The following is a 25,816-nucleotide window of genomic DNA, read 5'->3' on the forward strand; positions in this document are numbered from 1 at the left end:
AAGAGGCCATACACTGGGACTTAGGATGGTGGATATATGTATAGTTGCTCAAAAAAGAAAAGTATTTCCATATTGCTTTGACCCTTCCAAACTGACTGAAGCTGTTTCCCCCAGACTGGTAGAGAGAATCCTCCACTGGCCTGGAAATAATGCAAAGCTTTACCTGAGACAGATTCCTCACAAGGTACTACAGTCTTCAAAATCTCACTGCCTTCATTTAACACCCCAAAGAAATGCTAATGTTTCCTGCAACAAGAAAGTAATACCTTATTCTAAAAATTGCAGGATTTAACAAAAACCACCAGGACTCTTTTTAGGAGGGATATAGTTTTTAAAACTGGATAAAAGAAAGTTTATAGACATACAAGTACTCTTCCCTGACTTCCCAATGACATTTCTGGAAAAGAATACTGAATCCAGTTTTAATCTACTTCAGAAGTAGCTTATTAAAATTTTGATATAATGGTATCTATGAAGAATGAAATGAAGTTGCCTTAAGAGCATAATGAGATATGTACTCTTTGTATTGTCCCAGAGACAACTCCTTTTATTAGAAGAGGGGATGTAATAGTTAAAGAGGCATGGTAACTTTGAGAAGTGTGATGTCAATAAATTGATAATAGACAATGTTTTCATGGAATTAGTCTCTCTAATTTCAGGATGATTTCAAATATATAGAAACCAGATGACAGCTTTTAACTATCAGGAACTATCTAAATATAATGAAGAGCAGGGTGTGATCAGAATGCTTTGACCCACAAAGGTCTGTGTTGATGGCTAATAGCCTATAATCTTTTTAGCACTTCAATAGATTTAGAGCTGCTTGAGTTATGTATCTTGCAACTGGATAAAAAAGAAATGGAAACTGCAATAAAAAAAGGAACAAACAAACAAAAAGATCTTTCAACAGGTTTCTTATCTAGGCCAGTTCCCAGACTTATATACTATCAATTAAAAAGCAGAGAAAGTCTTTTAAAGAATTTTAGGATGCCACTTCAAAACTATAAGATAAATATTCCAACAAATATTTCCTTGTAGGGATCTAGAGTCATTTACCAGAGTAATTATCCAAGACAAAAATAGATACTGTGATAAAAATCTTGAGAACTGATTAACATAGGGGCTAAGTGTTACTAATATTAGGGCACAGAAAGTATCATCATGACTGCTAGATAGAGGGTTACAGAAAATAGGAGACATATAGGATCCTGGTTTAAGTCCAATGAGTAACTAGTCCAGTGGGTTTCTAGACCTACCAATGGTTATTTCCTGGATCTATGAATGATTATGAAAACAGAATATACTTAACAGATGAAAAAACTCTCTCATTGATGCCATAATGCACTAAGAGCCAAGAGAATATCCATAAAATTGCACTTCTCTTCCAAGATCAGAAGCAATAACGAATCCTCAAGAAAAAATACATAGTTTTTATTCCAGTCTTTAAAATACAAAGGTTGAAAATTTAGAGGAACTATAGTAGATAAAAGTACATTGAGAATAGGATAGACAGCAGAATACATCAGTCACTAGAACGGCAATATGTAAATCAATGGAAGGGTAACTGATGTGATACAGCAATCTGTATAGGGGTAAAATTGGGAGTTCATAACCCACTTGAATCAAACTGTGAAATATGATATAATAAGAACTATGTAATGTTTTGAACGACCAACAATAAAAAAAAAGAATCTGAAAAAAAAAGTGCATTGAACATTTAACAAATGGTTTCCCCAATTGTAGCTGCTGTATCAGTTGTAGAACCTTTACCAGAAAAAAAATTAATACAGTCTGTGGCAAGTTGTTGATATGTTGAAAGGATCATTTTTAATCCCAATCAGTAAAAAGAACTAAAAGCAATTTACATTTCTGTGGGAAGTATTATAGTTCATATTTATTGTCTCACCTTGGAGCCATGTTAACTTTCTTTTCAGACAAAATATACTCTGAAAGGATTTTGAATATCCTTTTACAGAAAATATACATTCCCCTATATTGATGGCAGTATCCTAATCTTTAGAGGTTAAATAACCTTTTTCACTATTTCTTTAATATTAATATTTTATTTAATTAAAATACTTTTATTAAATAAAATGTTTTTATTACTTATTGAAGAAAAGAGGCATGAGGTTTCAGGATCGGAGTCTTGTTTCATGATGTCTTGCAGTCAGCAGGTTGATAGACATCTTGATAGGTCACACCCATCTCAAGATGCTGTGTGGGCCACTGCAGAGCAGGATAGAAATTCACACTGTCCCAAGGCAATTGACCAGAGAAAATCTCCACTGGTCATTCTCAGATACCAAATGTTTCTCTCCACTAGGCTTCCATGCGTGGGGACCCACATGCAACCCATGGATTGCTCATGACAGCTGACCATTTTGAAAAGTACTAAGCAAGATTCTTATTCTTCCAGCACTTGGTCAATTGGGAATTCAGTGAGAACATAGATGTGAATTGAGAGCCTAGCACTGATTACAGGTTTATAGTGGTCTAGATGGAACTTATGAAATATAACTACCACTGCAACTGACCTCAGGTCCACAAATTATATCCACTGTCTTCTTATTCTTTTCATTTTGTATTCCTCTCTATCTTAGCTAGTACCTCTGTTGGTCACAGTAGTTTATCTGAGGATTGATACAGAGGTAACTGAGCCCTGGTCATTATGGCTTTAAGATAAATTATTTCAAGTATACTCTGTGAGTCAGAAGATGGAAGAATAGAGGAAAAGTGCACTCCCCAGCAGTTACTCAACAGAAGATTTAATCAGTGGAAAGACTGCACTTCAGCAAGGTACCCACTAAAGGAATTCACTAACATTCAACATTGGACAATAAAATAATCATAAAGAAACAGAAAACTGGAGATTTTGAACATAAAATAAGAAAGAATACGTTAGAGATGCACCAACTTTTCCACAGCCAACCTGTGGAAAATCGGATCTTCTGTGGCCCAGGGATGATGGGAGAAAGTGTTGAGTGAAACACAACCAAACCATTCAGCCCATGTTCAGGACATCAGGGACCTATTTTAAGTGGCCTAGAGGCAGCGAGCAGAAATAGCAGACTGGAAACCCCAAAAGACAGTCACTTTCCTGACCCCACAGTTGCCTATCATGGGGTCCAGATTGTGCCTGGACCAATGTGATTAAAATATGTCCATAGAGAATTGTGACCAGGGCAATCCAGTTTCAAGATACTGAGGAGAGAGGTCTCCCTTTGTTGCTGGCATCCCATATAAACAACTCAAAGGATGCCAGTAACCAGGTAGACAGGCATGTCTGCACTCCTGGACTTCAGGTCTGATACTGGGCAATTATTATCCATTTCCAGTGAATAAATGAGGCTGGTGGAGGTTTAGGTTCCTCACCCTAAAGATGGAATTTGGAGGAAATCCCTGAGATCCAGATACCTAACAGAAATTGAGATTTGCCCTGTAATAGTGGGTGTGGATCAGGTCTCAAATACCCACTGAGAGAATTTCAAAGGTCAGCCAAGGTTAAACCTCACCTTCTGGAACTTTCAATTTAGAACTCTGCACCAGTCCCACTATGGAAGTGCATCATGTATCATCATTCCCCAGTTTTTTCCAGCTTATATGGTCAGATGAGACAGACCTGCTTTGGCAGCTTTGGCTCCTGGCCACATGGCTGGTAGCTTGATGAGATACATAGAAGTGGCACTTAACAACCCCCAGCCCTTGATCCAAGGGTCACAGAACCCATTAATAAATTACTAAATATATAAACAAATAAACAGAAAGATTCAACAACCTAAGCAATAAACATCCGTCCTTGTCAACAGTGTTGACCATCTTAATGGAAGCAAGTGCTTAGTTTCTCATTGAGAAGTTTTTGTCTTATTCCTTCTCCTTTTCCTTTTTTTTAAAGGACTACAAGCATTGCAGGTCCTTTTCCTTTTTAAGTTTTATTTTACCTTATTATTAAATTTTAAACTTTTTTCAATCCGTGTGATGCTGTGTGTATATATATATATTATACGTATAATATATATATATATATTATACGTATAATATATATATATTATATAAATAAAATTATCTGATTATATACATACATATATAAGCATTTATATAATTTTATTCTTTTTAATTGATTAAATTTAATTGCTTAAATTTATCTCTTTTTAATATACACAAAATATGTGTATATAAAAAAGGAAGAGGAATCCATCTTTACTTTACCCATTTATTATTTAGCCTTGATTTGACTTTACTGGGGTAAAATTTTATATGGATTTTGTTTCTTTGGGTCTTATGTTTGTTTCTTTGTTTTTATCTTGTTGTTTGTTCCTCTTATTATCTCTTCTTCACTCTCTTCCCCTATTAATAGCCAAATTTTCCTGTTGATTCATCCTCTATTTCTTTCCTTTATTATTTTTAGTTATTTTTATCTCTCCATTTTTATAGTTGTCATCTGTTACCTATCCCCTGCTTCTCCTTTGTTTATTTTTAAAATATTTCAAACTTTCTCTTGCTTTCCTACCGTATTTTCTCCTTGTTTAAGAAACTGTAATTTTACTATCTTATATAAATATATATTTTATGTAATTTCTACCACATTCATGGTGTGATTATTAATATAGTGGATGACATGGTAGACAACTTCTGTCTAATGTCTGATGTAGTTCATGGTTATTTATTGTTGGTATTGATGCTAAATGCTGACCTCATCATTCATCTTTAATTAGTGTTATAAATGTCAAAATAGACACTGGACATTTATTCTAAACTGTACATTATTGCTATTCTTTGTTCCCCCTTTCTCTAAGAGGGGCTGGGAAGTGATTGGGACACTTGCAGTTCACAGAGTAGAGACCTGCTGCTAAGTAACACCATACCTAAGACTAGTAACAGCAAAGCTTTTTCCGTACATAAACTTGAGCCTCAACAATACTTCAACACATAGAATAGAGGAGACAAAAAACCCCAAACCAATAATCTGGTCTCAAATAGGAACAACAAGAAAGGGGTCTCATTTCTGGCCAGTTACACATACAACAAAAACAGAGAAATATAACAAAAGATAACCATACACCAAAATATGTGTATAAAAAAGGAAGAGGAATCCATCTCTACAAAGGCATAAGTCCAAGACCTTTGAAAACATGAGGAAATGGGCAAACAAATCTCTCCTCAAATTCACAATTCCTCAATAAAGAAATTCATGATATGTGAATGTATGAAATTCCAGAAAAGACTATAAAAACTCATTGTAACAATGTTTCATGAACAAAAAGAAGACCAAGGAACAAATTAAGAGAGCAAATACAGGTGGTGAAAGTCCATCTGAATAAAGAAATAGGTATATTGATAAGAAACCAACAAAACTTCAGAAAATGAAACATACAATGAATTTAATTAAAAATTCACTTGAGAGTATCACCAGCAGAATAGAGTTCATAGAGAACAGAATTTCAGACCTTGAAGACAGAATTTCAGGACTTTAAGACAACATATATGAACCTGAATACTCAGTATGCAAGAAAGGAAAAAAATAAAGACCATAACCAAAATATGCAAGAATTCTTGGACAAAATCAAGAGATCATTTCTTTGAGTCACCGGAATAGAACATGGAGATACAGGCTAAAATTATTAAAAGCCTCTTCAGGGGGATAATAGCAGAAAAATTTCCTCCCCTTAGAAATGGGATTGACACCCATATATGATAAGGCATTTAGAACCCCAAATATACAAGATAAAAAAGAAACTCTCTAAAACACCTAATAAAAAATGTCTAATTTAGGAAAATAAGGAAATAATATTAAAAGCTGTAAGAGAAACACATTAGGTCACAGTTATAGGCAAAACAATAAGGCTAATTTCTGACTTCTTAACTCAGACCCTAAAATCAAAGTGGATCTAGAATGAGAAATTCTGGGCACTGAAATAAAATAATGCCAGCTACAATTGCCATTTCCAGCAAAAGTATCTTTCAGAATCTATAAGGCAATAAAATATTTCTGTGGTAAAAAGAGTATAAAAGAATTCATGAACAATAAGAGCACTACAGAGAATGCTTAGATGTTAGAGGCAGTTGCACTGGCAGTAGATATAATATATGCAGAAGAACTTAAAAACAAACCTGAGATTTCAAAATAGATAAAACTCACTAAAAGAGCAACTAACAACATGAAAATCAAGACCAAACTAAGTATAACAAACAAATGAAAGTAGTGTGGAATAACATTTATCTATAATATTATGGAATGACCTCACCTCGTGAATTAGAAGACATGGATTGATAGGATGGATTAACAGACATCATCCAACTATATGCTGTTTGTAAGAGATTCATCTCATAGGCAAAGATACATATAAGCTGAAAGTAAAAGGATGAAACATTCTATGCAAATGGAGTACAAAAAGAATCAAGAAAAGTTATTCTCATATCTGAAAAGGCAGCTGTCTAGTAAAAATTAATCAGAAGAACAACATGTTGGTAAATGGTGAATGGAACAATCCAACAATGAGATATAACAATAATAAATATTTATGCCCCAAATGTCAGTAAACCTAATTACATAAAAACAAAACAAAGACTTCTTGATATTAATATCCCAGCTAGACCCCCATGAAGTATACCAAGTGACTTCACCACATCCCTATCACCAGTATATAGGCCATCCAAATATAAAATCAATAAAGGTATTTCCAGCCTAAAGAATATTGTAAATCAAATGAACAAACACACTTTACAGAATATTTCACCCCAAATCAGCTGAATTTACTTTCTTCTAAACAGCTCATTGAAACTTTTCCAAATAACCATATTGTAGGTAACAATATAAGTCTTAGAAGTCACAAGAATTGATATGATTACATGCATCCCAGAAGGCAGAAAATAATTAATATTAGAGTCAAAATTCATGAAATTGAGAGTGATAAAACAATAGACAGGATAAATGGCAACAAAGAGTTGGTTCTTTGAAAAAATAAGTAAGATTGGTAAACTCTTAGCCTAACTAACCAAAATAAAAAGAGGACGCAAATTAATAAAATTAGAGATGAAAAAATAAATATCACCACAGACACTTCTGAAATTCAGATTATTATAAGTTATTTTGAAAATTTATACATTAATGAACTGCAAAATATAGAAAACATTGAAAAATTTCGAGACACAAAAGACCTTCCCAAATTGAATGAGGAAGACATAGAAAACCTAAACAGACTAATATCAAGCAATGAAATTTAAATAGAAATTAAAAGCATTCCAAAAAAGAAAAGCCCAGGACCAGATACATTCTCAGCTGAGTTCTTTTCTGAGACCTTTAAAGAACTAACACCAGGCAGTCTCAAATTAATTAATGAAACTGAAATGGAGGGAACACTTCGAAATACATTCTATGAAGCCAGCATAATCCTGATACCATAAAACCAGATAAAGACACATCAGGAAAAGAAAACTTCAGACCAACATCTCTGATGAACATAAATGCAAAAATCCTTAATAAAATATTAGAAAATCACATTGAAAAAACACATAAGGAGGGAATAGATCATTATCAAGTGGTTTTCATCCCAGGAATGCAAGTTTGATTCAACATGTGCAAATTGATAAATATAGTTCACTGAACTAAAGTTAGTCCTATTGTATGAAACAGACTATTGAAACATAATTTCACTCTTCAGTTATCTATTTATACATATACATATATAATAAATATGATATATATGTGTGTGTGTATATCCTATAGATATAGAACATGTACATGTGTGAATAAAGTCAGCATACTATAGTGATATAGTATGAAACAGACATATTGAAATACAATTTCACTATTTAGTTATCTATTCTCTCTCTATATATATACATATATATGTACACATATGAAGTATATATATATGCACGTATATGTTTATATATTTATATATATATAAATATTGGGTATATATACATACATATATAAATATATAAATACATAGAGATATAGATAATTGAATAGAAGAAAGAACAGTAGAGTACAGAAAAGAGAATAGGGGAAGGGAGGAAAGAATGGAGAAAGGAGGCACTGGAGACAAAAGTAGGGCAAATTAGTTTTAATTTTAATAGACACAGACTGATGCCAAATGAATTTATCTGTTCTCTATAATTATAAAGTACAAACAAAACAAAAAAAAAGTATATCCTGGGTCTTGGAGGATGGGATTGCATCCAAACTGGCATTCCAAGTGTATCTTCAAGTGATCACTTCATGATGATCTAGTAGGAGACAAAGCAATGGATTCCATTTTCTATTCCACATTTTATTTATCCACTCACCTGTTTATGTGCATCTAGGTTGGTTCTATAACTTGACTATTTTGAATTGTGCTTCTATAAACACTGATGTGACTGTATCAGTACAGTATGCTGACTTTAGTTCTTTCGGATAAACACCAAGGAGTGGGATATCTGGGTCATATGGTGGTTGCATTCTAGTTTATGAAGGAATATCCATATGACTTTACAAATTATTTGTATAATTTGCACTCCCACCAACAATGCATACATGTACCTTTTCCCCCACATTCTTGTCAGCGTTTATTATTATTTATATTCTTGAAAATTGCCATTCTGACTGGACTGAGATCAAATCTCAATGTAGTTTTGATTTGCATTATTTTGATTGCTAGGAAAATTGAACATTTTTCACATTTGTTGGATATTTGTATATTCTCTTTTGAATTGAGAATTGTTTATTTAGTTCTTTTGGCTGTTAATTGATTGGGCTATTTGGCTTTTGTTTGTTTTAGAGATCAGTCTTAATATTTTTTTCTTTTATTTTTCACTGGTTTTTCTTAGTCATACATGACACTAGAATATATTTTGATTAAATTATGTAGGCATGGTATACATTTTATCCCAATTAGTTTTCCATTCTTGCAGATGGGCACAATGGTGGGATTCACTGAGGTATTTTCGTATGTGTATACAGGAAAATTATAATTGCTAAATCTAATTATAATTTTCTTTCTTTCATTGAAAATCTTAAGTGGGCAAATATTAAGTTATAAATAACTTTATTAAAAATATTCTTGCTCCAATCTCATATTATTTCTACTTTTTCTATCCCAGTGAATTAATGTTAACCTTAAATATCTATGTGGATTAATTTATATGTGACTTTGTATGACATAATTTCATATGCATTTCATGGTGCATATTCTTAACCTGAATATCTCAGAAGTTTTGAGTTCAAACTTTACATTACAAAACTCAATGAAATGTAGAAATGCTGTTTTCCCTACACACTGACAAAAGACTCCCTACTTGACCTTGAGACCATTTAAAAGGAATATAGGGGTTTATATCCATTTAACTTTGTGACACCCTAATTAAACAATTCTGAAGTTTTTTAATGTTTTATTCTATATGACTGTAGTTTTCACTTATATTTTAGGATTTTTGAGCCACATTTGTGCCAGTATTATGTTTTCAGGACAGTTGGGAATAGAGTTCACTAAGTTCCTCTTTGGACACAGTGACCAATTAAACTTCAGGGACTCAATATCCCTTGGGTTAAAATAGAAGACATAATACTGTGTGAATAGTTGGCCCTTAGTAAATACTGGTTGGTTTTGTTTAAAGGCACATCCTTTTCAAAGGTACAAACAATGATATTGCTCATGTCTATAAAATCAACTTCTCATAGAAATCCACTAGAAATGTGGTGAGCAGAGCCTATGCTAGTCAAAAATGCCCTAGTGATTGAAGACAGTAATTATAGTAATACACTTTCACTTCATTGAAAGGACTTTTCTCATATGTTCTTGATGCAGTCCAAGTTTTGTGTTAGTTTCATTCTCAATTTGTGGGAAAAAATAAATGAATAAGAATATCACAGAGGATGAAAGCACAAAAAATGATTGCATTTATCAACTTGTGTTTGGACCAGATTTCCTTCTGCACATGGCACAAAGGCATGGATACCCTATGACACTTAGGAAAAAGGTGAGTGGTGTTTATTACAGAGAATCATGCTACCAGGCATAGAATATTTCAAGATCATTTCACCCACATCTTGAAACACATTTAATATCCAGAGCATCCAATTTGTTTCTTGGGAACCAGTTCTTTTTAATCTTTTCTTCCTTTTTGAATGAATATATACTCATTATCTCTCCACATATATTTCTCAAAAGAGTGGGATTTTTTTAAGTTTTTAAAAAAGAATCAGTGGTATTTGAGGCTTTTTAAAAAATGATGTAGGATAATAAAATAGGACAAATGTTAAGATGACAGTGGAGTCAACATATTCTTGTCAAAGAGTGAGTTCATTTTCTGACAGCATAAAAGAGTAATTGGTAGGTGATCTGGCACCAGTGTCATGTAAAATGAAATGTGAAGTAGAGGATGTGAAAAAAAATAGAAGAAACAATAACGGCTGGGTAGAATCCTCTTCAATCCCATTGCCTTCAGATAACCTGGTATCTCCAACTATTGACTTGATTTCCATTTATTGGAAAAATATATTTTAGGTCTTATGCTAGAAACAAAGACACATTGCCTTATACATTTAGCCATTTCATATTATAATACAATAGAAATATAAGAAGCACTAGGACCAACAATAATAAGATTTTTATATATAAAACAAGTTGAGATAATGATACAGTATTACTGTTAATGATCATTACTAGTATCACTATTACCCACACTGTAAATGATAACTAATTCACATTCTTTAAATTCTTACTATGTTTCATGCAATATCCAAAGTTCAGACCTGTGTGCATTGTCTCATTTGAACTTTATAATAGCTTGCTTTTGATCAACACAGTAATTAAAAATATGTGTACATGGCACAAGGTTGTTCATCTACTTGTCCAGGATCACACGGCTCAGAAATAAAGCAGATTCTAGCTCCCAAAGAGGCAGAGATTCCAACAGCTCACTCTTTTTTGGTCTTTATTTGAGGAGTATTTTGAAAGCTTGTTTTTGAAGTGACAGGGTAAGAAAAATAGGCAAAGGCACACGCCTAATATTTAACTCAAATTTGGAGACTTAACTCTTCCAGTAACTTCAGCTATGCATCCCTACTCCCCCAAACCAGGGTGCGCCAGAAGGTTTCTTCTGCTTTACCATTCTAAGACTATCTCCGTCCTGTGGAGAGATGATTTTTAATATCTGATGTGGTCACTATTGCCATTCTCTGTCTTTAATCTGAACACTTACAGGTATTTTCTAAATTTTGCCTTTCCTTCTTCTTCAGTAGGTAGAGGTGGTGTGTGTGTGTGTGTGTGTGTGTGTGTGTGTGTGTGTGTGTGTTATCTGTGTTGTGGTATGTGACACATCCAATGATGTTTCATAGCTCAATCCTTTTCCTACTGTTTTAAAATGTGTTGCAATGTTGCTTGTTCTTCTGGTAATAGTTTGGGTCAAGAAATTGTGAGACAGTATATTTATTATAGAGCATCCAGCATAGGCCTCAATATATATTATGTTTCACATTTTGTGGTAGGTTTATATTTCTTATTTGAAAAGGATTTTGCAGTAGTGTCTCACTATTGTTTTATGCATTTGCCTATGTATTTTCCAATATTGGATATAATCACTGTCATTTGCCTTAAAGTGCTATTTTTTTCCTGATGTTGTTTTGTAAATTATAAAAGTAACATATTAAATTTTAGAAATTAGAAACCCCAGAAATTAATAATCATCTATATATTTATACATATATGTTTTCATGTGCATGTGTACACGCACACACACACACACACACACATTCACACATACTCACAAAACCCTTCTAGTATCAATCTCTTGTGATGACCAATGATAGCATTATATATTTGCCACATCTCTATCATATGGTCAACAAAATAAGCATGTCTAACTTTTTTTTAAGAAATTTTTAAAAACATGAGAGAATGTTATTCACATGATTCTCTACCTCTAGTTTTTTCATTTAACCATATTTTGGACTTATTTTGAGGTCTCTAGAGTCAGAGAGATATAACTTACTATTTTAATGCTGCCTAATATTTTATAAAGGGAACCACCTTTGGTTTGTTGATCCTTTCTGTTATTGACGGAAATTAACTTCTGGTGATACAGTTTTACATTATTAAATGAATTGATAATATAATAGTTTCCTCGTCATTTTTATTTGACTTTTTAATGGTGTGAAAGTTTTATATCTTTTCTTTCCATCATATTATATTTTTATCCTGCCACAAATTATTCATTTATACCCATTGCTCTTTATTTATTTTTAAATTTTTGTATTTTATTATTATCATGTAATAGTTATTTATATTTTAATATATTAAACTTTTCTGTCATAGACACTATCTATTTCTCATCTTGTAATTTCTTTTATCTTTGCATATAGTCGTCATTAAAAAGTTTAAAGTTTTATGAGCACTCAAAAAAGTCCAGTTATAATTAATTAGAATAAATTTTAAGAAGTTTAAACTCATATCCTTTTATATCTTTCAAATGTAGGTGTATTATTATTATTTACCAAGGAATGATGTCTATTTGCAGCTTAAAAAGTCAAAATTGAAACCACATATAATGGAAGGATTATAAATGCTAGGTCCATATCTGTTAGTTCTCATGTAAACTTTCCATTGTCATGTTACATTTCATTTATCAGTGTTTGTCACTTTGGAAAAGACACCTCATGCCTTAGTAAAGTGTACCAAAACTTGTTTTATCTTCTTTGTTAAGTTTGCTAGCAATACTGGAGATTGAATCCAATGCCCTTCTGTCACTGAGTTACATCTCTGTTCCTTCAAATTTTTACTTTGAGACAGTCTTTCTAAGTTGCCAAGGCTGACCTTGAACTTGCAATTTTCCTGCTTTACCTCCCTTCTCCTCCCTGAGCCTCTGGGATTACAGATGTGTGTCATAGCACATAGAAGTATTCTCTGTTTTTATGCTTGTAAATTCAAATGGTATAAGTTATCTCAATGTTACATTATATGTAGCCAATTTTGGCTTGCTATATGTAAAACTGGAAGGAAATATGGTATAAAAGAAAGCATGGTCTTTAATCCTGGGTTTGAATCTTGGTCTCATCATTACTAGGTGTGCAAATTTTTCATTTTCATAAGTCACATAAATGGTAAAATGTAAATCATATCTATCAGGGTTTTAGTGAGAATAAAATTTCAACCAGTGAGCAGTGTCTGTCATGTCAAGTTTTTAAGTGGGGAGATATCAATTTTGATCATTACTGTCTCACAAATAAGCCTTAATTTTATTATCTGGAATCAAAACATCTAATACTCAGGATTGTATTTGGTGGAAATAAAGTTGCATAACATAATAAAGTTGCATAACATAATAAATTTGCATAACATAATATAACATAACTCAAAATATTATGCAAAGATGTTACCAAATTTAAATGAATTGCTTTAGGTCAATTATAGGTTTATATGCTCAGCATTTTAAGTCTGGTTTTAAAATAATTTAATTTACATTGGTATTTATTATTGAAGATGTTTATTAAGGTAGAGTAAGAAGTGATGAGAGAAGACTTGAAATGTATTGAGCACATATAAATTTCCATGAGTTTTGCATGTAATTTTATATACTTTATGTCATTTAATAACAATGTCCTTTATCATTACATTTGACTACTGGAAACAAAGGATCTATGTTTTAACCAAATGATAAGTATTTCAGAAGGGTTCCAATTTTTTTGACTGTGAATTATATTTGGTGCAGAGCTAATCATCATAATTAATCTAAATTCAATTCAGTTCCAAATATCTATTGCCCTATTGACTCTTTTCTTATTCTCTATTTTTTAGGAATAAAAAGTAAGTATCATCATGAGCTGGGCAAATGACAGTTCCCCAAAAGGATTTATCCTACTTGGTTTCTCAGACAAACCCTGGCTGCAAATGCCCCTCTTAGTGGTTTTGTTAATATCATACACATTCACTATCTTTGGCAATGTGTCCATCATGGTTGTGTGCATTCTGGATCCCAAACTTCACACACCCATGTATTTCTTTCTCACTAATCTCTCCATCTTAGATCTCTGTTATACCACAAGCACAGTCCCTCATATGTTAGCAAATATTTGTCGCAACAAAAAGACCATTAGCTATGGTGGCTGTGTGGCCCAGCTCATCATCTTCCTGGCCCTGGGAGCCACAGAATGTCTCCTCCTGGCTGTTATGTCCTTTGACAGATTTGTGGCAATCTGCAGACCACTCCACTATGTAATCATCATGAACCGTTGGTTCTGCTTAAGGATGGCCGCCTTCTCTTGGCTCACTGGATTCAGCAACTCAGTGTTGCAGTCTTCCCTGACACTGAACATGCCACGCTGTGGTCATCGGGAAGTGGACCACTTCTTCTGTGAAGTTCCTGCCCTTCTCAAGTTGTCATGTGCTGACACAAAGCCTATAGAGGCTGAGCTCTTTTTCTTCAGTGTATTAATTCTGCTAATTCCAGTGACATTGATCCTTATCTCCTATGGCTTCATAGCTCAAGCAGTGTTGAAAATAAAGTCTTCAGAAGGAAGGCGGAAAGCTTTTGGGACATGCGGGTCCCACATGGTTGTGGTGTCACTCTTTTTTGGAACAGGCATTTATATGTACCTACAACCACCTTCATCGACCTCTAAGGACTGGGGAAAGATGGTTTCTCTCTTCTATGGGATCATCACCCCCATGTTGAACCCCCTCATCTACAGCCTTAGAAATAAAGATATGAAGGAGGCCTTCAAGAGGGTGATGTCAAGAATCTTTCTCTATAAGAAATAAGTACTTCATCGAGCATACTCCAAGTCTTCCTTATCCTTGAAAATGATTATAACATTTGAAGTGATTTTCCAATTTTCCAGGCTCCCATGATTTCATTGAATTATACCAACATATGAAAATTTTTTCTCTGTCTGGAAAATAATGCTGAAGAAACACAACATATGCTTACTAAGCTACAAACTACTTTGTTTTCCAGAAATCCCCCAATGCATTGTGTTCCTTGAGTCCAAGTCATTCTAATTTCTTCTTAACCATGTCAGATGAGTTAGGAAGGCTTGATTTTTTTAATCTTCCCACATGTAAACTATTTCTTTCACAGTTATCTAGTTTATTTCTTAGATAAGGATTTTCACATCTTCATGATTAAATAACCAATGATCTCAACCCCAAAGTTCTTCCATCATAACCCAAATCCTCAATCCCTTCACTCCCTCATCCCTTCCTAAAAATTCATTGTACATACTATTCCAAAATATTCTGAACAAGTAGTGTGGCTTCAGTCTAGCTTAAACTAGCTAAGTGTGTGAATCTCATTTTAGAGAAGACATGATTGAGTTATAGCCTTAACCCAATCATCAAATTAATCCCTGATGGGATTAACTGAGTGGTGACAGAATTGGTATGGAAAGGCTGGAGGGGGTGGGAATTGGGGCCATGGCTTTGGGATACATATTTATATCTGGCAAGTGGAGACTTCTCTCTCTGCTTTCCTATGACGCACTCTTGTGCCATGATGTTCTGCCTCACTGTGAGCCCAAAGAAATGGAGCTGACCTTCTATTGACTAACATCTCTGAAACCATGAGCCCTTAAATAAAGTTCTACTCCTTTACAGTTGTTCTGGTTGGGTCCTTTTAGTTACAGCAGTGAATTGCAATGTCTTACTGAATGACTGAAAGACATTTCAGACTCAACACATTCAAAAGCTGAACATTTACTCCCCCTTCACTGCAAAGCTCTGTTCTAAAACTAGTTTAATGAAATATTTCACCTTTCTTCATATGTGCAAATCAGAAAACATGAGCCATATCTTATACCATCCTGTTCAGAATTTTATTCTCTCACACTAGATCATAAGGAACCTTTCCTTACTTAACAAATAAAGACATATTCACTTCCCAGGTATTCAGTCCTTGTTGTTTTATGCTGACTGTGTTCCCTTCCAACCTGGAACATTTGAGCACACTGATCTTCTACCTAGAATACTCCTTCCACCCATCTTTACCTGATACTGAGTATAAAGGTCTTATTGTTTATTTAGGACATTTTTATCTCCCTTATTTAGTCAAATGTCCATAATTGTACTTATTTACCAAGTACCTCTAATTTGTAGCATTTTAACTTTTAAATCATCATTTGATAAATGTCTTTCCTTATCATTAGACTGTGAGCTCTAGGAGCACTGAAACAAAGTTTGCCTTTACTGACCAAAGCATTCACAGATCTTTAAAATGCTAAGTTATTAGAAATATAGGTAGTTAACTCAGATGCAAATTTTCACTTCTGTGAAAAGAATATTCAAAGATTATGCTCTGGTTCTGGGGACAGTGGTCACAGAAAATTCCATGGTAGTATATAAACTTGAATTCTCAAAAGCTAAAGAAATTATTTTTCTATGGAAAAAGGAAAATCTAATCATTGTCACATATGGTTATTTATAATATTTTATCTTTTTATAATAAAATAGATTCATTCATTATATGTTAGTGAAAGCAAACAGTTTTATGGGAAGTAACTCATCCTTAAAAATTATATTTAGAGTTCACCATTAAGAGAATATTGTTTTTCATTTTTTTTTGTTCATGAAGTTTACAATTTTTTATGTGTATTATTTTATCCTGAAATATTCTATAATATTTGAAAATAGTTTAAATAGCTGCAGTCTAATTGTGCTATGGAGGAATATTAAAATGCATTTAAATATTCTTCTAATGCTAAATATTTGCCTTTCTTCTTTTCATTATTATAAATGATTTTGCAAAGACTTTTTACACATATGTATATGTATCCAAATGTCAGCTTATAGTTTTGACAATGGTATTTTTAGGTCTGGAAAAGAAATTTCTTAGCAGACTTAAGAATCAATAAATATGGCTAAACTTTCCTACATATATTTCTTCATTTCACCTTCCAATTAACACTGTACATGGCAAATGTGAATATTTGTTTCATGAGCTTTTGCCAATTCTAAGATTTTTCATTTTTTGAGACAATTGCCAATTTTAGGAATGGAAATATTGCTATTGTTTCAATTTTTTTTTAAAAACTTACTTTATCATTTTGGTAGTTGTTGGGATAAACATTTGTTGGAAAGCTTGTTGTTCCGAGCAGTGAAATAAGGACTCTAAAGAGTGCAAGGAAGTGGAGAAGGGAAACCATCCACTTCACTTTTCTCTAAATTTTAGATACAAATCAAAGCAGAGAAACTTGGTTGTAAAGTAAAAGAATGTACTCATAAAACATCTAAGAAAACTCATCTATGCACATACAACCTATCCTAGATATCTGCCCCAGTTGTGGGTGTTGTGCAGCCCTCCATTGTATCTTGGCCTGCTGACACCAAAGAGTTCCTGCATAATAAATTGTTCAAAACCTCTCTGTTAAATCCTCCAAGTTCTTTCTTAGGAATGAGATAACAGTGCCCTGGGTTGAACAGAAGTAACACATAGAATAAATTAGGGATATTTGATTTCCTATATTTGATTTCTTCTTTTAGGCAGACAGTAGAAATAGTTCTCCCTGCCCTCCTAAATGCAGACCTGGCTTTTATTTATTTATTTATTTGTTCTTTTCATTTATTTTGACATATCATACATACATGAAATATAACTTCCCATTTCTGTGGCTGTACATGATGTGGAGTTACCCTGGTAGTGTATTCATATTTGAACACAGGAAAGTTATTTCTAATTCATTCTACTTTCTGTCCTGTTTCTAGCCCTCCTCCCTTCCCACCACCTTACCCTGTCCAATCCCAGTGAGCCTCACTACCCACCACCCTGCATATTATGACTCTGGCTTTTAAAATTTGGTTTTCCAATAAAATATGAAAATATGTGGTTCACTTTGGATGATGACTTTAAGATCTAGTGCACACTCTGCCTTGTTGTCTTTTTCTCTGTCCATTAAACAATGTCCCATGTAAAGTTCTTAATCAGCATAAAGTTAGATTTGGTAAAATGTGAAGTAGAACTCACACCCTTGTTAGAAAAATAGCATAAAAGAAATAATTTTGTATGGTTTAGATATGAGATATTCCCCAAAGCTCATGTGTGAGACAGTCTAAGAATTTTCAGAGGTAAAATGATTAGATTATGAAAGTTGTAACTTAATCCATGAATTAAGTCATTGATGTGGATTAACTGGGTGGTAACTGTAGGGTAGGGTGCAGCTGGAGTTGATAGATTACTGGGGCAGGCTTTGATAGTATACATTTTGTACCTGGTAGTGGAGCTCTCTCTGCTTTCTGACTTCCACATCCTGAACTGCTTTCCTCATCCACATTTCCCACATGATGTTCTGCCTCACCTCTGCCTCACCTCAGTTCCAGACCAATGAGTGGGACATCTATGGACTGAGACATCTGAAACCATGAGCTAAAATAAACTTTTACTCCACTAAAATTTTTCTGCAGGTCTTTGTGTCACAGAAGCAAAAGAGCTGACTAAAACAACTTTCTTAGTTAAAGTCACTGATATTTTTGAGATTTTTACTACTAAATTATAACATAGCTTGTCCTAATTACTGAAATTAGAAAACAGTAGAGCAATTCTGATGTTAAGAAAATAACTGAAAAAGGAGGCACTGGCATAGAGTCAGATATCAGGGTATAAGGAAATCAGTTTTAAAGATTGGAGCTATAGTGATGCATGCTATGCTATACATTAAGAAAATTTTGAGAAAAGCATCACTTTCAATAATTTGAAAGGCAGAATAAACACAATGATTGTGACTCTAAATGAAGAGGTTGGAAAAACTGTATGCATTTATTCTTATGGTATGTAGTTGACAAAGTATAACAAAAATCTCAGAAAAATTCCTTGTTTTCCAATGGAACTTAAAAATATAAAAAAAAAACATGAGGAAGTTCTTTGAGCAACAAAAGATAATTAAAATGAAATTTATAGGGATAAGAATGAGTACAAGAATGTAAACAATTTACTTCTTACTAAACTTTGAGTGGATTAAAATAGCACCTAATATACCCCATTCACAGTTGAAATATATGGTCAAGGAAAACAATTCTACTGATGATTGGTAATACCAATAAGCCTACAAATAAATTTGTAGAGAACAAGGTGTATTAATGAGAATTGTGGAAGTGGCATCAAAGAGATTAGAAGCTTAGTTTTAAAGGGAGTTATACTGTCAAATAAAGCAGGATTCTGGACTAAAGAAGCTTCTGTCTCTTTGAGATATAAAATACCTTTTGGAACTCCAACCTCTTTTTAGTAGGAAAAGGCTAAAAAGGTTATGTATTTTCCCTTGCCCTCTACAGGTGCATATGGAAACAAAGAAACAGATGCATCTCCAAAAGGGTGGAACTCAGTGGTTATGAAGAACAATAGACAGAGGTGTTATTTCGATGAGTAAAACATAGTAATTTTTCTTAACTCACAGTAATTGCCTATTAATTTTTATAATTTCTAGGAAACTGTGACTTATATGTATTTCCAAAATTTCATGTTATGAGTGAAGTTTTCACACTGGTCATTTTCTTCCAGATTTCCATATTAAAATTTGAGTTTGTGAAGAACAGGCAAAGTGTTGTTTTAGTCTTAGATCCCTGAGTCAAGAGAATTAAGTACTTTTAATAAAGAGATCAGGAGCACTAATTATAGACACTGAACTTTGAGGGTTTGTTTTTACTGGTTGGAAATTTTTACTTTATTTTTTTAAAAGGGGTGTATATGAAAAAGAATAAAACTCTAGAAATCTTCCCTTTTGAGTATGGATTATTATTTTCTTCCCTGTGGAACTATGGCATTGTAACTAGCTTTAGTCAATAAATGTGAGTTACACTGGTTATAAAACTCTGGTAAGAAATTTTAAGACCTAACATGCTCTTTATATTTTTTATAATAATAATATAGAAAGTTTTAGACAATTTATTGGCTTCAATCTTTAATGGTGAATGACATGGAAGAGGGCTCAGGGACATTCGTGGGTATAAAACATGAGCAAAAATTAGATGTTTTTTTGGTTTAATCCAGTATGATTTTGGACTTGTTCACTAATATATGTTCATAGGATATTTCTTTTTAAAAGTAATATGGAGAAGTGCTCATTTTTAAGTAGGAGAGGAGAAGTCAGAAAATAAATCTATACTTAAATTATGACCCTAATTTTTTATACACCTATGCTTATAAGAAAGAACTGTAAACAAACTCTCCAACAAGTTAATTGTGCTGGGGTAAATGGAAGGATACCAGAACATTTTTACTATAGCCCTCATAATTTTCTGCATTTTAAAGTTACATCATTCATTTTCTTAAGTATCAAGAAAATGGTACTTAATGATGTATAATGATACTATACATTAAAAAAACCTGATGCTCTGAATATATTTTGTCCTGAAGAGTTTTCCAATGTGTTATTTGGTTCATATTGGACACTATCTTAGAATTATAATACCATAAATTTGAAATGAAAACTGTTTTTTAAATATTTATTTATTTTTGTTATAGGTGGATACAATACCTTTGTTTTTATGTGGTGTTGAGGATCAAACCCAGTGCCTCATGCATGCTAGGTGAGCACTCTACCTTTGAACCACAACCTCAGCCCAAAATAAAAACTTATTGATAGTAAAATTGCTATTAGAATAGCATAATTATAAGTTTGCAGCAAATTTTAATTTTCAAAAATCTGCTTACAAATAATTTTGTAAACACTTATAAATTATGAGACATCAATAACTTAAATACAAAGTGATTTGGAACCTAACATTTAAATCACCATCAATATTCTAAAATATTTTTATATTGCCTATATCTACATTATTGTCACATATACCTTAATCTGAGACACTTAAAGACAGTTTGTATTCTTAAACGTACTGCACACCCAAAACCAGGGCTATTTTGGTTATTTAATTGCTAACAATTTCTCAATGCCTACATACATAGATATTGCTAATTGTGAGGTTCATTGTGAATAAAATATGCAAAATTCCACCTCACAGAATAACAAATCATAATGTTAAACATCTAATTATCTGTTGTAGTAAAGGTTGTGCTGTACCAATGACAAGGCTTCACGAGTGAAATAGAAGGTAATTAATTCATTTAAACCAGGAAGGATTCAAGGAAAGCTCTTCTTAGGAGGTGTCATTTAGCCTCAGATCTGTAAGTAAAGTAGAAATAAATTAGATGTAGTGTCAGAGGGGAAGAGCATTTAAAGCAGAAGAAACTGCATGTGCTTAAACCTTGATCTGGAAGGCAATATCTTGACTCAGTGTTTCTTTGAAGGCAATATCTTGACTCAGTGTTTCTTTTTAGTTTTACCTTTTCATATTATTCAATTATGGTTATAATATATTTGAATATAATTATAAAAATTGCTTTAATAATACAAATACTGTATTTGCCCTTTATGGAGAGTCCTTCTTCATTTACATTTGGTGCCATTTAAAAATATATAATATGTAAATATAATTTAAGTATAGATATACATATACATAAATTTTTCCCAAGTTATTTTTTGCTAAACACTTCAACAGGACATTTCTGAGATTGATTTGACCTTATCAATTGTCTCCAAAGTTCACTTTATATCTCCACCATGCAGGAGTAAACTTTTGCTTTTCTGTTCTTTTTAGATATACATTACAGTAGAGTGTATTTTTACAAATTACGCATACGTGGATTATAACATTCTAATTAGGAGCCCATTTTTGCTGTTATACATGATGTGGATTTTCATTGGTCATGTGTTCATATATAGGAAATTCATGTCCAATTAATTCTACTATTGTTTCTATTCCCATCTTCTCTCCCTTCCCTTCACTCCCCTTTTTCTAATCATTTGAGCCCCACAATTGTGTGTCAGCCTCCACATATCAGAGAGAACATTCAGCCTTTGTTTTTCTGGGTTTGTCTTATTTCATTTATAATATGAGAGTATCCAGTTCCATCTGTTTACTGGCAAATGTCACCATTTAATTTTTCTTTATGGTTGAATAATATTCAATTTTGTATGTGTACCACATTTTCTATATCCATTCATCTGTTGAAGGGAGCTTTGGTTGGTTCCATAACTTAGCTATTGTGAATTGAGCTTCTATAAACATTGATGTGGCTGTATCGCTGTTGTATGCTGATTTTAAGACCTTTGGGAGGTCTTAAAAGAGGAGGGGGATAACTGGGTCAAATGTTGGTTGCATTCTAAGTTTTCTAAGGAATCTTCATATTGCTTTCTAGAGTTGTTACACACCAAATTGTAGTCCCACCAGTAATGTATAAGTGTAACTTTTTCCCCACATACTCGTCAACATTTATTGTTACTTATATCCTCGATAATTGTCATTCTGAATGGAGTGAGATGGAATCTCAGTGTAGTTTTAATTTGCATTTCTCTAATTGCTAGAGATGTTGAACACTTTTCATGCATATGTTGACCATTGTATTTTTTTCTTCTGTGAAGTGCCTCTTTAGTTCCTTTGTCCACTTATTGATTTGGTTATTTATAGTTCTGGTGTTAAGTTTTTTTGAGTTCTTATATCCTGGAGATTGATGCTTTATCTCAGGTGCAGAAGGCAAATGTTTTCTCCCATTTTATAAGCTTTCTCTTCATGTTCTTGACTGTTTCCTTTGCTGTGAAAAAGCATTTAAGTTTGATGTCATCCATTCATTTATTCTTATTTTTTCTTCTTTTGCTTTAGAAATCCTGTTGAGGAATTCAGTTCCTAAGCCAACAAGATGGAAATTTGGGCTTACTTTTCTTTCTGTTTAGGCACAGGGTCTCTGGTGTAATGTGTAGGTCCATGATCCACTTTGAGTGAATTTTTGTGCAGGGTGAGCACTAGGGGTTAAATTTCATTCTGCTGCATATGGATTTCCAGTTTTCCCAGCACCATTTGCTGAAGAGGCTATCTTCTTTTCTCCCATGTATGCTATGGCACTTTTGTCTAGTATGAGATAACTTTATTTATTTGTACTTGTCTCTGTGTCTTCTATTCTGTTTAATTTGTCTTCCTTCCTGTTTTGGTGCAAATACCAAAATTTTTGCTACTGTAGCTCAATTTATGTTCTGGTATTTTGATGCTTCCTGTTTCACTTTTCTCGCTGATGATTATTTTGGCCGTTCTGGTCCTTTTATTTTTCCAAATGACTGTTTTTTCTCATTCTCTGAAGAATTTCATGGAAATTTTAATAGGAATTTCATTAAACCTGTATAGCACTTTTGATAGTATGATCAGTTTGATAATATTAATTCTGCCTATGCAAGAACATAGAAGAGCTTTTCATCTTCTAAGGTCTTCTTCAATTTCATTCTTTAGTGTTCTGTAGTATTTATTGTAGAGTTCTTTCACTTCATTTATTAAATTGATTCCCAAGTATTTTATGGTTTTTGATGCTATTTTGAATGGGATAGTTTTTCTTATTTCTCTTTCTGCTGACTCATCATTGTTACATAGGTACATGATTTATGAATAATAATCTTGATGAATCATTTCAGAAACGCACATGAGGTTTATCTGTCTTAAAATTTAATAAGGTTAATTTTAATTGCTTAACTATAAGATGGTATAGGATGTCTCTGGTGTGAAGTTATATTTTTTTCTTAAAAATTAATTAGTTCCAGGCGTGGTGGTGCATGCTGATAATCCCAGCGGCTCAAGAAGCTGAGGTAGGAAAATCACAAGTTCAAAGCCAATCTCAGCAAAAAGAGAGGTGCTAAGCAACTTAATGAGACCCTGTCTCTAAATAAAATACAAAATAGGGCTGTCTGGGGATGAGGCTCAGTGGTCCCTAAGTTCAATCTCTGGTACCAAAAAGTAAATTAATTTAAAAATATTAATTAGTAATCTGTAGGGAGATAGTCTGAAATTATGTAAAGATGTTGATCTTGATTAAGCTTTTACTTATTAATTTAGTATCTAGTAATGAATCTCTAACTCCAGTGTACCTTCTATATTTATTGGTTGACATTCTATAAGTAAGTATTCTTTCCTCCATTTATTTATTTTTTTCTTTTTAACTTATATTTTTATTTATAACATAATTACTCATAAATTCTCATTTTATATTACTGTTTTACTTTATTTTGTTGTCTGTATTTTCCCAATGTGGTCAATTAAGCCCTTTGAGCTCTAGCTGTGCTTTTAATTCAAAGATTATTAAGATGTATTTCTAAAACAGTTAATTTCTAAATCATGGGGTTTTTTAGTACATATACAATATTTTTTTGTTATATTTAGGAGTTACAGATTCAATATGGAGTTTTCATTTTCTACCTCCTTGTACCATTGATATTCCTTAGTGCATGATATAACATATGTGGAATAAAAAAATTTTGATTTTATAAAAGTAGAGAGCAAAGTGGTGGTTACCAGAGGCTGGGTGTTTGTGGAATATGGGCTCTTGGAAAAGGACAGTAAATCTTAATTATTGAAATAATAAGTCCAAATGATCTATGGAACAACTTGATAACTTTGTTAAAAATATATTGTATTCTTGTAAAATGCTAAAACAGTGTATGTAGGCTATTTTCACCACAAAATCACAACTATATTAAATAGCATATATTAGTTACATTTAGTCATAGCACAATGTGCATATTCTGCAAACCATCATATTTTAAATGTTAAAACAGACATTCTACTCTGTCAATTTAAAAAAGAGAATAAAATGGAAAAAAATTAAAAAGGAAAAATATCCTGAATCAGGAAGCTATCTCAATCTGCTTGTAATGGAGAGTTAATGTCACCAATGTTCCCAACAGAAGAGAAGGCATATTCTGACTAGAACATTGAGGAATGTTTCAGAAAGGAAGTATTTACAAAGGTATGGGAAAGACTGAGGAATCCTACAAGGGTATCCCACGTGTGTATTATATAAGCACTACCATGGTAATTGCAAGAGTGGGGAGCCTGGTTGCAAACCAAAACCTGAAGTTGCAAAAATAAGAAATAGTATTGGAAATCAGAAGAGAGAATGTCTGAACATGCATGGCCACATCCAGCATCTGTGTTCTTTGGTTGAGCAATAAAGCTGGTCTCACAGGTTCAGCTGAGAAAGAACTAAGAGAGTATACCTCCAACCAGCTGTTCCTTCTCTCTTAAATGCTCACATGGTGACTGCTATCAGTTAAACCTGACCAGAAGACAATATGAAAGAATCTTTTGGATTCAACCTCTAGTAGAACAACACAGTAGAAAGTATTAAACAAAATATTTATGGGGCCATTATTTAGGACTGAGTTCCTGCATGTGGCCCCAGAAGACCAGACCAAGCCAAAATAAAGCCAGTTATGTTGAATACAACATTGTCAAACAGAACCTATAAGAAAGCAGATAAATCCCACTCCCCAAAAAGAAAGAAAGAAATGTTCTGGCTAAAAATAGGAAATTACAGCCTACTCAAGATAGTATAACAAGGAGATTCCATTTTTACAAGAAGAAATAAGTAGTAAGAGGAGGAGGAGGAGGAGGAGGAGGAGGAGGAGGAGGAGGAGGAGGAGGAGGAAGAAGAAGAAGAAGAAGAAGAAGAAGAAGAAGAAGAAGAAGAAGAAGAAGAAGAATGATGATGATAAGAAAAGGAGAAGGAGGAGGATGAGGCGGAGAAAAAGAAAGGAGAAAAAGAACCCCGAAGAAGTGGTCTGACATCTACTAATGAACTTATTCTAGTGTTAATTCTTTGTTATTCACCTTGCTAATTTCTGTTCTGTCATTATCCAGTGGGAGCTCACTCTATTTAGGAGAAAGGAAACTGCCCATATTCATGAATCGTGAATAAAAGTCAATTAGATATATGATAAAGTTTATTGTAATTTTGTCTTCTGGAAATATATATATATATATATATATATATATATATATATATATATTAGAATAGAGGGGGTGGCTAGGAAAGGGAA

The 25,816-nt window shown here is 33.0% G+C and overlaps 1 protein-coding gene across 1 annotated transcript; it reads left to right on the top strand.

The window, feature by feature from the left end:
• The first annotated feature begins 13,796 nt into the window (after positions 1-13,796).
• LOC144248991 (putative olfactory receptor 2B3) lies at positions 13,797-14,738 on the top strand. The gene has a single exon (XM_077802138.1). It carries the CDS (start codon positions 13,797-13,799, stop codon positions 14,736-14,738), a length of 942 nt encoding a protein of 313 aa, XP_077658264.1.
• The last annotated feature ends 11,078 nt before the right edge of the window (positions 14,739-25,816 follow it).

This window comes from Urocitellus parryii, chromosome 8 (genome assembly GCF_045843805.1).
Source record: "Urocitellus parryii isolate mUroPar1 chromosome 8, mUroPar1.hap1, whole genome shotgun sequence".
Taxonomy (NCBI): domain Eukaryota; kingdom Metazoa; phylum Chordata; class Mammalia; order Rodentia; family Sciuridae; genus Urocitellus; species Urocitellus parryii.